This window comes from Numida meleagris, unplaced genomic scaffold (genome assembly GCF_002078875.1).
Source record: "Numida meleagris isolate 19003 breed g44 Domestic line unplaced genomic scaffold, NumMel1.0 unplaced_Scaffold319, whole genome shotgun sequence".
Lineage (NCBI taxonomy): Eukaryota > Metazoa > Chordata > Aves > Galliformes > Numididae > Numida > Numida meleagris.
In genome coordinates, this window is record NW_018364552.1 from 84,338 (window position 1) to 97,964 (window position 13,627).

Below are 13,627 nucleotides of genomic sequence, written 5' to 3' on the forward strand. Positions count from 1 at the left end.
CTGCTAATTGGACAGCAGATATCATCACATAGGCATTCTTGCAGTTAGATAGTGGTTAGCAGTCCCGTAAAGCACAACCTGGAGGCGTAGATGTTTGATGTTGCAACACAGCAGCTGTTCCTCGTCTCAGGCCTCCAAGGACACTCCAGGGATTACTCGATTACTCGATTACTTCCCACAATTAAATATTAATATTTAATTTCAGTTTATAAAGCTCTCATCCCAACAGCAGGTGAATGACTATGCAGTTCCCGCATTTAAAGTGAATTGGAGTGAAATTCAGTCAGTATGTTGTATTCTCCTGGCAACATCTACCACTAAGTGGGCTGGTATTTTCATAGTTACCTTGTGTTTGAGGCACGGTTGGAGAGTCATATTAATACAACTTTGTTTCAAAAGGACAAAACCCCTTCTCACTGCAGCAAACTCAGATTCTTTCTCTGAAAGTTGCTGGAATTGTCTGTCACTACAGTAGGATCATCTTGTTGACAGACACACATCTGAAGTGTCCATATTAGCCACAGAATCATAGAACCATAGAATGGTTTGGGTTGGAAGGGACCTTTAATGACCGCATAGTCCAACCTACCTGCTGGTCCTCCTTTATGAGGCGAAGCAGGAGTGCTTTCCATCTTACAAATAATCCTTTGATTTTATGCATTTGTATCTATTTGCTTTTCTGCAACCCCATGCCATTGTGGATAACCCTCATTTCATGAAAGCCCACACAGATTTCCGTCACTTTTTGTTCAGGAATTCATCTTGGAGCAGGAGAATATAAATCCTATCTCTATACTCTCTCTTCTGCTTGACTAAAAGATGATTGTAATTATATGCCCACCCTGCAGGGTACTGCAGCACCTCTCACACTATCTGACTCAAGGTGTAATAAGCATATTTTCTCAAAGAAAGCATTAGTGGAAAAGTGCTGCAGAACACCATCTTATTACCCATCCAGCCAACAATACTTTTCAAACAGAGCATTCCAATCAAGTGCAAAGCTATTTTATACTTTTACCAACAGCTTTTTTCTTACGTTTGCTTGTGACAGTGTCATGCAAAACAGTGGTAAAATATTGTATGCATCCTCTCTTTCCATCCTAACATTACCTAACTGAGGGAAACTGCCTTAAATTACATCTGAGAGCCAGCACAAGCGTGTGTTTCTCCATGGTCACTCTACTCCTCCTTCTTTCATGGAAGGGTACTACTAGTAGTAGTACACTCCTTGAGCTTGGGCTACGTAAATCACAAACAATGTGTATGCTGCCCAAGAGAAGACATTCAGCTGCTTCTCTTCTGTCGTGACTGTCTCTACTGCAGGCTTAGCTAGAGGAGACAAAATGGCTCCTTGTGCATCTTCCAGTACCAACATCCTTGAAGGGAAATATAGAAATTGCTTTAGTCTTTGAAATAGCTCTGGAAAAACACAACTATCCATAATTATCTTCTCCTTTTCTAATGTCAGCGGGATGTGTGAGTGGTATCTCATGTTAACACAGAATATGGACATATATGATATGGAAATGAACCCTCTTGAATTCCATTTCTGATAGAGCATAAGGAAAACCTTTGACTACTCAGCCCATCCACAGCATAGTTTTGTGTGATGTAGGAGAGCAACATTTGCTCTGTCCTGGATGCCTGGTGATGCTCCTAGGTTCCCATTCAGTGACTATCCTTCTCAAGGACCTCCTTGGGAACTTTGGTTTGTTTTTTGTGGTATACAGTTTAGGGAGGGATTGATACATGTCCAGATATCATCCCAGAATAGAATGCGGTTACACTGAGCCTGGAGCTTAGCAACGTTCCCAAATTCTCCATTTCAGAGTGGCCTTGGAGACCACTATGAAAGGCATCATCTCGTACAGCCTTTAAATAACAAGCATAGGTCAAGCAAGTTTCCTTCTTCAACATCTGTCCCTACTGTTCAACTTTTTTTGTGTTCTCAAGGATAATGGGGAATAAGGAAGAGTTCAGGTCTCAGCTCTAAGAATTCTGTATCCATCTGTGAATATTCTGAGTGAGGAAATGCAACTCAGCTTCAGCTCTTTGAAGATACATTACTGAAAAGCACAAAGGGAAGAGACTTGGTCAGAGATGCAAGCCTTCGTGCTCTGTGGGAGGCAAATCACCTACCAAATCTATCAGTGTATTACTACTGCTTCAGTCACTCCCGGACAGTTTCTCCACCATGAGGAACTTCAGCTAGCTCTTACAGAGACTTCAACATACACAGCAAGAATCACCTTGGCACCTGGCTTTTCGTGGATGACAGCAGTCCTTGAAAGGGTATGCAAACAGAGATTGTATTTATTGAATGGGTGATTTGTGTTTTTGGGGCCCTAAATATTTGACTTACTGTTAGGTACTGTATAGGTATTTCTCATTTAAGGGTACAGTTTGTGACATTTAGTGGAAATCTGACCTGAAAATAGTACTTCCTTGCAGTATTCCAGTGACCTACCAGAATAATAGGGACAGAAAAGATTACAATCCACTTCTGAAAATGCAGATCCCTAATTTATTACTATTAGTCTAATCTACATATCAGACTAAACACATTCTATACTGTTTAAACTAGAGCTGGGATAACTGGCCTGTGGGATGACACACACCATTGCTTCATATAAGCCATGGCTTGATAATTTATTTCATATTATTAGGCAACACCACGTCACATGCTGAATATGTAGCTTCCAAAAGTTTTTGAAAAGTTTACTTGATCTCCAGTACTTATACACAGGTAATCTTCAAATCTTCTCTTTCCCCTCACCATAAGTGATTAATAAGCATGTAATGCATCAGTAAGTGCTAAAGTGAATGTAGCAGATATGTCTAGGTGAGGAACCCTACTGCCAAAATACTAGCTCTTATACAAGGTAGAGGATATAAACATCAGGCTATGTCTTCATACTGTAAGCGGAGGTGGCAGAGGATGGAATTAGACACACCTTGAAACATCTATTAATATGAACATCACTGGATCTAGGTAAAGGAACAAGATTCCCTTACTTAGAATCATGCTTGCTGCAGATGGACTGGTAAAATTAAACTCCCCCACATTTGACAAGAATTAACATTAAAATATGATTCTGTCTCAACCTTTGAAATGTATGCTACCACTCCTAGCAGTAGTTTTCCTTCTCATTAAGTAGAGATCTGAAAACGTGAGTGTATCCAACAGTACAGTTTATACTTCCCCGTTCGTTCATTAGGCTGAGCAACCTTTATTGCAGAGATGAGTGTCCAGGCCTACAGCTCCACTATAGACAATTCCAAAATATGAAATTTTGCCTAAGCAAGAAAGTCAAGATTTAGAACTTTCAACATAGATCTTTTCAAAGTCAGAGAACTGAAGTGTACTCTTAATTCAAGATATTAGATCAAAAGATGAAACTACTGTATAAAGGGCTGAATTTACTACATCTGAAATCATTTTTTTGTGTGTGAAAAGTCTGACCCTAAAGCAGCAGAATTAAGTCACGTCTCAATACTCTTAATTTCTTTTAAAAATTTCCTATCACCCAAGCATAATAGCATTTTGTACGGGGCTGTATATTAAGTGTCTCTGGAAAGGTCTCCCAGCTGTTCCCAATGAGGTCTTCAAGATACTGTCTAAATACAATACATGATGGTCCTATTGGACAGAACAGTTACTCCTGGGGGAAAAAAAAAAAAAAGGTATACATATAATATCTGTAGCATCAATGTTTTATTGGGAATTGTCCTGATTTTGAAGTAGATGTTGAAGAGGAAGGACTGCTAAGACTGGCTACTCTCAATTAAAACTCAGATCATTTGCTCAAATAGTCTTAAACAGCTGCAGATGATGTTATTAAAAAAAAAAACAGCAGCACAGTGATTGACTTCTCTCAGAGTTGTGCAAAATACAATATTGTATCAGGAGACACCAATGTTTTTGAGGAGCTGAACCTTTCCATCTGTTACAGAAGGCTGACAATTCCCATTTGCCAAGGATGCTCTGGGGCAGAATGGGGCTTTTTTTAAGGTTTTTAAACCTTATGTCTTGTGAAGGTTTCTCTATGTTTCTCTTGCCTTTGAGCAGTGCCTCAATTAATGTAACTGTTGTCAGTTATTTATCATGTCTAGCAAGCTATTCTATACAAATATCTTCATTCTTAAGTGGGATACAATAAGATTTTTTTTTCCCAAGGATGCCAAAACCCACGACTGCCCATTTTCTCAAGGCTAAACTGCTTTTAAAGGACATTTTTTTGTTCCAGCTCAATGCATCAATGCAAACAGAGAGGAATTTCCATGGCTAGTCTGTGCCTTTAGCCAGTGAATCAATAAAGCATTCCAATATTAATTTCATGTGCAGATAAAAGAATGTTTCTCTAAGGGTTTCAGAAGAGTAAAGGTCAAAATTTCATCTTAATTATCTAAAGAACAAATATTGAAGTGTTTCTATTTTGAGCATAGTTTTTTCTTAGTAACAGATTTGACAAAAGAGGAATAATGGTTTTCTCCTCTGCCTTTGATGCAGCGTGATTAATAACCCAGTGCTGGATGTTATATTATTTTTACCAAATAATGATTCAACTATTTCACAGGAAATACTTGGACAATATAAACATTTCATTACTTTATTTACTCCGTCTGTATTTCTCTGAAGGTAACAAGCCTCAGGATTTCTCTGTTCTAAAGGAATAAAGAAAATTAGATTTCTAATTGAGCAACTGTAGTCCAGTGCCTTCAGAACCAGAAAAACTGCACTGCAGAGAAATTCAAGTTACCCAGTTTTCAGTTTGGAAACCTGCTCTTTTCTTGGTTACTGAGTGCATTTGTTATGAGATGTATCTGGAGGATCTGTTGCTACACTGACTCTGCGATCTTTGCTCTTCATTTACAGAAACACAAATAAGGAAAGGCCAGGCTGGGCGTGGCTCTGGGCAGCCTGGTCTAGTGGTTGGTGACCCTGCACTCAGCAGGGGGGTTGAGACTCTATGATCTTTGAGGTCCTTTTCAACCCAGGCCATTCTAGGATTCTATGATTCTGTGCAGAACATCCAAGGGGCATGGTTAGAACCTCACTTATGTTTGGAGTTGCCTTTAAACCGTCCAGCCACTGAATGGTCTTTTCTGCTGGAAATGACAAACTCGAGTAAGTCAGCTGATTTACACTGTAATGTTCTTCAGTGTGATGCATAAAGTAACTGTGGACTTCCTTATCACCTGGGGTGTGTTTGTTGCTCTGTGGGTAGAGTTTTCCCATGCTCTTCAGTTAAACTCCCTGGTTCTTCTGCAGGGGCAGCATCGGTTCTTATCAATGGATACTATGCTAGGGGCCTAGTTACACCTAATGCTACACAAGAAATCTCAAGTTGTGTGTGTGCTCAAATATACCCTGACAGATGTGAGTGTGCACGTTGCCAAGGATTTAGAAAGTATATTTGTTTGCTTTCATTTTGCTGATGACTGGGCAACTATTTCACTTGTCCTTTCGCAGAGAAGCTTCACAAGGACAGGAGACCTAATGTCCTGTGACTGCAAACCAAAGTTTCAGATGGGCCTCTGACTTCTGTCAGCCACTGGAAACCACCTTCCTTCCTCAGCACTGGGACTGCTGGTTGTGTGCCCCTATTAGCGCATGCATTTAAATCACCTCATTAATCCCCATGACTGAGACTTAGGAAGGGAGAGCACTCTGCAAAGCTCTTTTTGAACCACTGTCTTAATGTATTGATCTGCAAGGTGGCTCTGGAACATGACGGACTTGAAGAAAAGAGAGACTTTCCACATTTCAACCAGCTAAGAACCCCTCAGCCTGTATGCTGGCAGGTACAGAAGCAGTGCACAAGCAGATGCCAGCCTCCCCAGCAGCGGTGCCTGGTGAGCTAATGGGATGCATCACCTGCCCAGCTCAGCTCAAGCTGCTCCCTCTCAGATGAGCAGCAGCAGTGGGGAATGTCACCAAGCATCAGGCTCAGCCTTGGGTGAGTCCTTCTACCTTTGTGATTTCCCTGTTGAAAAGGCAGAAATGACATCCTGGCAGTATTCCAGCACATTCCCTGAGGAAGCGGCCTCCTGCCACCCTGGGCCTGGAGCAGAGGCCTGTGTGTGTCCCTGCAGCCCACAGCTCACTGCCACTCGTGTGGCATGGTGATGGCTGCAGCCCTACTGAGGCTTCACCAACTGCTCGCTGCGCTTCCTGCCATCCCCTGCTTGATGTCGATGTGTTCTTCCCTGGCAAAGAGCCAGCATTTTATTTACTCCGGAAAAGAAGATTCATTAATCTGTTTTTCCTGCTCTGGTTTGTTTGTGTGTCATTTTCGCTGTGTAGGCAATTCTGCTTTTCCTATTTTTATTTCTTTTTGGTCTGGGAGTGGGGGAGGTTTGTTTTCATCATTGATATATCGGTGAGCTAAGTAATTGCAAAATGAACCACACGCTGCTTGTGGCTTAAGGATTTCTTTTCTTTTTCCTTTCTTTTTTTTTTTTTTTTTTTAAGTTTCCAAGCCAAGTTCTGCTAGCAGTTATTTTTATGAAGCCCTGCTGCAGTCAACAGAACAGCTTAGTTTCAACTGGGCATGCTATCAAGCACTGTCATTGCTCCTTTTGAACTGTCTCTCAAGCCTTGTTTACAAGGGTGTACTTACGTGGTAAATCCACCTGTGATGGTCCTGTGAGATGTTAACAAATGGAGCGCAGTATTTCTGATGAGGCACTGGCACAGGTTGCCCACAAAGGTGGTAGATGTGCCATCCCTGGAGACACTCAAGGTCAGGCTGAACAGGGCTCTGAGCACTTGATCGAGCTGTAGGTGTCCCTGTTCATTGCAGGGGGGATGGACAAGAGGGCCTTTAAGAGTCCCTTCCAACTCAAATGTTTCTATGATTCTTTGATTTCTAATCTGCTAGGATAAGATAACCTGAGAAATTCAAGAGAAACAATGCTCATGACCTCAGTCTGCATTAACATTGCACTGCTGCCAAAAACGGTGGTGCTAAAAGGGTGTCTCTGCTTATACTGCACACTAAGCTGTTTTTAAAGAGGACAACAATGGCTAGGGCAGCAGTGCCACTGGGACAGCCGGCAGGTGGAAAGGAACCAGGAAGGACAGATGCCTGACACATTGCAGGGGCTCACAGTAGCTCTCACATGGCTATATGAGAATAGGAGTTCATACAAAGCAAGGAGCATATAGATGCTTTCCCATTCTTCAGTCCCAGTGCTTGATTAATTTTGTGCTATAGACTGTAGTTTTGGGACAAAATTGTTTTAATAATTTAAACAAAGAAGTTCAAGATCAGAATTAGAGAAGGGGTGAAGTAATACATTTTGTAAGAAAGATTCTTTCAGTTCAGTGCCACTCCATCAGGGAACGGCAGTGATCAGTTTACTCTTCCTATAAAGATGTACCACTGCAACTTGAAAGTTTTCTGTTAAAAAAATCTCAGAACAGAAAAAATGTGATTAATTGATTGTTTCCCTCACAGAAAGGAAGGTGTTGCCCAGTTAACACCTGTATATGCTTTCTTTTAAGGTAAACCACCAGCCAATGTTTTCTAATGTACTTTTCTTTTATATATTTTCTTTCCTTTTTTGCTCGATCACTGAGTCAGGACCTGCAGTGCTGCAACATTTTCCACCAGCCCCATGACCAAACTGAGGACGACTTTAAAAGCAAGATTCTACATTCCCTGATCAGAAAAGCAATGTGTTCCAAAAAAGTACAAAATCTCTTTGTCTTCCTGACTACCTATGTTTGAAGTTTAAAACCTGTTTCCTCGGTAACTAGGCTTGCAAGGCTGGTCTGCTCACATGGTACGTGCAGGGGCCACCACATATTGTCCAAAGGTTATTGAGCCATTTAGCTAGAGCATGTGATGTCTGAGATTTTGGTACTAATTTCAAAGGGACCAAGAGACAAGCGATAAACTTTCTGTACTGCTTGCTTTGTCCTACATAAAATCCTCTCTTGTGGCCTGGAAGGTTTAATGACAGGAACAACAACAGCCACTTTTCCTCTGGGCTCCTCTCTCCACTGCATCCCAGCACAGATGCCCTAGGAAGATTGTCAGCTCTGACACAATTTTACTGTGCTCCTTCTCTCTCCAAACACTGCTGCCATGAAAGACATTCAAACTTGTCTGTTTGGGGCATAGCTTGGTGCTGTCATCACAGGGCTGTGACAGGCAGCTCTTTGGATATCCCTGACTGGCAGCTTGGGTCCCCGCACCCAGACAATGTGCATTCACAGAGCTTTGGTTGCCTGCCACCAGGCCCATCTGTTGGGCTGATTCTTTGCCCATGTCAAAGTCAGTCAGACAGGGCTGTAGGTGCCAAGAGAATGAGAACTAAGAAGGGCAGCCTGCAGCATGCTGCCAGTAGAGTCCTTCCAGCAAGGGCCTCCTCCTCTGAGGCCGCCAGTGCTGCCAGCTGCCTGCCTGCTGCAGGTAACACGTGCTGACATCTGCACACCACGGAGAGGATGCACGGAGTGAAGGAGAGGAGAGGAGGGATTTGGAGTAGCCTTGGCAACTTGCTAAGCAAGCTGTGCTGCGGCAGGGACATGGCTCACAGCACAGCTAAGAGGCATGTGGAGCTTGTGGTGTCACTTGGTAGGAAGGAAATGCATTGTCAGTGTACTGAGATGAACCTGGGGCAGCCCATTACGCTTGAGAAGAGAGCCACTGACCAAGCTGGCATAACTTCAAGAGGTCACTGGAGGTATCTCTTCCTCCTCTTTCATGTAGGAGATCTGTACAAGATTATTAGCCCTGGCTGGGGAGCGCTTCTGAAAGCAGAGTGGAGATTCAGAGACAAGATCCCTTAAGACAGATCATCTCTTCCTCATCCACAGTCGGGTTGTGCGGTGAAGATTAACTCATCTGTGTGTAACCATTATAATCCAAATTTGGAAAGTGTCAGGCACATGCATGCTTGCAATCCTGTCTGTAAACGTGTGTTTCACTTCAAGTCTGGCTGATCAGGGCTATGTATCTGTGAGGCCAACTTGTGTACGTGTCTTCTTTTACTTCTGCTGAGCTGGGATTAACACTGCCACCCTTGACACTAAAGGAACAAGTAACCTGTTTCCATCATCATTACTACATTTGAATATAAGGAGTGATAGGTTGGATATTAGGAAGAATTTCTTCTCAGAAAGAGGGGTGAAGCATTGGAATGGGCTGCCCAGGGAAGTGGTGGAGTCACCATTCCCAGAGATGCTTAAGAAAAGGGTAGATGTAACACTTAGGGACATTGTCTCATGGTCTAGTGGGGGATATTGGTAGTAGGTGGATGGTTGGACTAGATGGTCTTAGAGATCTTTTCCAACCTTAATGATTCTGTGATTCTGTGATATACCTTCAGAGTTGGTTAGTGGGAATTTGCCATTTTGGTGGCTATGGATCAGCAGTATTCTGCAATCTGTTTTTTCACAAATTATTTACTTTTCTTCTCAAACTTTAGCATAAATAGAAGTATAGGATCTGTCCAAACTCCAGAATGTTTTAAATAATTATTTATAAATTAAATAGATCATGTAAATTGCTTTGTGGGTTTTTTTAATTATTTTATGTTTCCAGGTATTCGTTTGGATTGTTGTAATAAACACAGACGTGGTTTTTCCAGCTACCTAACAAAATGCAGTGTGACACCAGGAGCCTATGACTAGTGCAGAGATGACAAGCAGCACAATGCTGTGTAGGCTCAGCACCTCAATTTGGACATAGAATATGGTGGTTGACACTGAAACTGGTTGCTCAGAGAGGTGGTGGACTCTCCAAAACTTGGAAATAGGACAAACGGGAAAAAACTTGAAAAATACTGGGGAAAAGGAAAAAATGAAAATTCCTTTTCCAGCTCGTGTTATTTTCTCTTTCTGATGCCTTTTGGCCAGTGTCATATCCCAGGTAGAGAACCCCAACTTCCAGTAGCCTGGTGTGACACTGCTGAGGAAGTGATGCACCATGAGTGACGGCTGATGCTCTACTCTGCTTTCCCTGGCGGCTGCAAGTAATGCAGAGGAATCTGGAGCTCAGCATGTTGTCTCTGAGCCAAGAGTCAGGGACTACTGCCTGAGGAGACAAGGAGCAGATGCAGGGTGCCTATTTGTCAGTGAAAAACCAGCCTTATGTTGTGCAGTAACCATTCTGCTTGCTCAATTCCAGTAAAAATTATTTTTTAAAAAAAGTTAGAAGACAAGTCAAAATCCCAAACAATAGCAACAATTCTCCCATCTCTCCTTCTTCCAGAAGTGTCAGCAGGCTGCAGCTCTAAACACATATGGTATCAAGCAGTACCAAATCATTAGGTGTTGATGCTTGCATAGGCTTTCCAACACTAATGCACTGCTTTGTAGTGTGCTAGACACATGACCCTCTCCTAGCCCTTTCCCACTCTGGTCTTACAGCTTTGAATCTGTAAGACATATCCAGGACTGCCCTCTGTCTCACCAGCATAATGAGGATGGGTTGGAAGTGGGTAATGCCCTGTTCTCTACTTTGTTTTTCCTTCAGTCTGGTCACTGGTTCACTCTCCGGGAGGGTGTCATGGTGTCTGGAATGAGTCCTGATGGGGACAAGGGCATAAGGACACTGATGTGAGTGAGGCAGACATTGTTACAGAAGAAGGAGAAATGCAGGAAGCCGGGCTGGAAAAGTAGAGTTCGACAGGCTAAGGACTGAGAGAAAAAAGGTATGGGGAGGAAAGGAAAAGAGAGAAGAAAAAGAGAAAGTGCTAGAAGCACAGGTCTCGTGGCGCTACTTTCCTGTGCTGCCTGCTATGGAGTGAAGTCTGCCAGGACAGTCATCCGATTGGTGGATCGAGCCGTCCTTCGGGCGGCGCGGGGGCCAATGAGGGGCGAGAACGGAGGCGGAATTGTCCGAGCACCTCAGTAACTCGGCGGTCACGTGTTGTTTTGCTCTTTAGTTGGGGCACTGGGTGCGCGGCGCGTTACTGACTGCTGCGCTGCCGCCGGCAGGGGCAGTCGCCGCCGTGGCAGCAGCAGCAGCACCGACCGGGCGCCGCTGTCGGAAGCCGAGGCAGGCAGGACGCCCCGCTGCTTGGAGCCGGCCCCGGCGCGGCTGCGCTTTTCAGCGGCGGAGCCGCTCGGCCCCAGCCCTGCTCGGCGTCGGCAGCGCACGGCCATGGGATGGCGAGCACCCCCGCGCCGGGGCTGCCGCCCAGCCCCAGCCTGAACGACAACAACCGTGGCGTGAGGAAGTGCGGCTACCTGCGCAAGCAGAAGCACGGCCACAAGCGCTTCTTCGTGCTGCGCAGCCCCGGCGGCGGTGGGGAGGAGGCGAGGGGTGCCCGGCTGGAGTACTACAAGAGCGAGAAGAAATGGAGGAACAAGTCTGGGGCGCCCAAGCGGGTGATTGCACTGGACTCGTGCCTCAGCATCAACAAGCGGGCGGACGCCAAGCACAAGTACCTCATCGTCCTCTATACCAAGGACGAGTACTTTGCTGCAGCGGCCGAGAACGAGCAGGAGCAGGAGGGCTGGTACAGCGCCCTCAGTGACCTGCTGAGCGAGGGCAAGGCGGCTGCTGGCTCCCTGCTGGCCGCTGGTGAGGAGCCCAACTACGGGCTGGTGAAGCTGGCCTCTACTGCCTACCAGGAGGTCTGGCAGGTGATGCTGAAGCCCAAGGGCTTGGGGCGGAGCAAGAACCTCACCGGCATACACCGCCTCTGCCTCTCGGCCCGCACCATCAGCTTTGTGCGCCTCAGCTGCGAGCTTCCCTCAGTCACGCTGCACCTGATGAACATCCGCCGCTGTGGCCACTCAGACAAATTCTTCTTCATCGAGGCGGGCTGCTTGGCCGCCACCGGGCCCGGCGAGCTGTGGATGCAGGCAGACGACTCGGTGGTGGCCCAGAACATCCACAAGACCATCCTGGAGGCTATGAAGGCTCTAAAGGAGCTGTCTGAGTTATGGCCCCGCCGCAAGAGCCAGTCGTCCTCCTCCTCCTCCTCTGGAGGGGCGGCCAGCAGCGGTGGCCCCTCGGCCACGCACCCCATCACCGTGCCGGGCCGCTGGCGATGCCGCCGCCTGGTCAACCTGCCACCCAGCCAGACTGGCCTGTTTCGCCATTCCCGCACCGACAGCCTGGATGCTGGCGGCAGGGCCATGCCGTGCCTTATGCGGATGGCCAGCAAGGGTGACGCCTGCCGGGTGGGCTCGGCTGCCAGCAGCCCCATAAGCTCTGGCCCTGTTCGGACCCCATTCAGCCGCTCACACACGCTGAGCGGCAGCGAAAGATGGCTGGCGGGGAAGCTGTTCCCGGTGATGGCCAGGGGTGGGCTGCAAAGCAGCCGCTCCATGTACATGCCTGCCTCCCACTCGCCCCCCTCCAGCACTAGCCCCATCAGTCTCTCCTCCAGCCACACAGTGCCTTCACCCCTGTGGCACAGCCCAACCGAGGGCTTCCTCTGCCAGCGGTGCCAGCGGGCCGTCCGGCCCAGCTGCCTCTCTCTGGAGACCTTGTGGACGATGCTGCCCAGCATGAACGAGCACCCCTTGCCTCCTGAGCCCAAGAGCCCCAGGGAATACATCAACATTGACTTTGGGGATGCTGCTGTGTATTCTCCCCCCTCACTGCCCGCTGACAGCCTGGCCTCCTCCCTGGGCTCGTGCACGGGGCAGAGGCACTCCCCTCTCTCCGACTACATGAACATGGACTTCAGCTCACAGTCACTGTCCCAGTCAGGCATGGTCTCAGTGGGCTCCTTGGAAGCGCTCTCACCTGGCTCTTCCTCCAGCACCAGCCAGCCCAATGGACGCTACATGAAGGTGGCCGCGGGGGTGGCCTGTCTGTCCAGCCCATCCAACAGCGAGGATTACACTGAGATGACCTTTGGCATGGCCACCACCCCACCCCAGCCCATCGTTCAGAAGCCAGAAAGTACTCGGGTCACCAGCCCAAAGGCCGAGGTGAAGAGGCTCACCCTCTCTGGGATGGAGGCCTTCATTCTTTCCAGCCCACTCAGCCGCAGGGCTGAGGTCATTCGGGCTGACCCCCAGGGGCGCAGGAGGCACAGCTCAGAAACTTCCTCCTCCACCACCACTGTGACCCATGTGTCCCCCTCCTTTGCACACAACCCCAAAAGGCACAACTCAGCCTCAATGGAGAACGTGTCCCTCAGGAAAAGCAAAGGCCAGGAGGAGGAGCAGGGCAGCAGCCCCATGTGCTAGGAGACCTCGGCTGGCTTCCAGAATGGCCTCAACTACATCGGCGTCGACTTGTTGGATGGCAGCCTGGCAGGCTGTGACAAAGCCGGGTCAAAAGCCAGGCATGTCCTGAACAGAGATGTCAACGGAGTGGAGATGAGCACCTATGCCAGCATAGACTTTCTGTCTCACAACCTGAAAGAAGCAAGTCCTGTGGAAAGTGAGTAGCTACACCGGATGGTGCTTGTCTGGGGTGGGTTTGTTCCTCGTGGTGGGACTGGGTTTTGTGGCAGAGAGTGCTCTCCCGTCTCTCTTCAAAATCACCTTTCCCAAACACATGCTGTAATCACCAGTCTTCAAGGAGTTTGCTGCCTCTTTGTATGAGGGAAAGGTTTACTTTGGGGATATTCCTTTGTGTTTAAATTCTGCTGGGCTGTCACGAAAACACCAGGCTTGGGTGTGCTATCATTAATTTTGTCTTCT

General features: G+C 46.8%; 1 protein-coding gene across 1 annotated transcript; it reads left to right on the forward strand.

Moving 5' to 3' along the window:
• Positions 1–10,918: 10,918 nt before the first annotated feature.
• LOC110391172 (insulin receptor substrate 2-like) lies at positions 10,919–13,612 on the forward strand. Its single transcript, XM_021382937.1, has one exon. It carries the CDS (start codon positions 11,126–11,128, stop codon positions 13,166–13,168), a length of 2,043 nt encoding a protein of 680 aa, XP_021238612.1. The 5' UTR covers positions 10,919–11,125; the 3' UTR covers positions 13,169–13,612.
• The last annotated feature ends 15 nt before the right edge of the window (positions 13,613–13,627 follow it).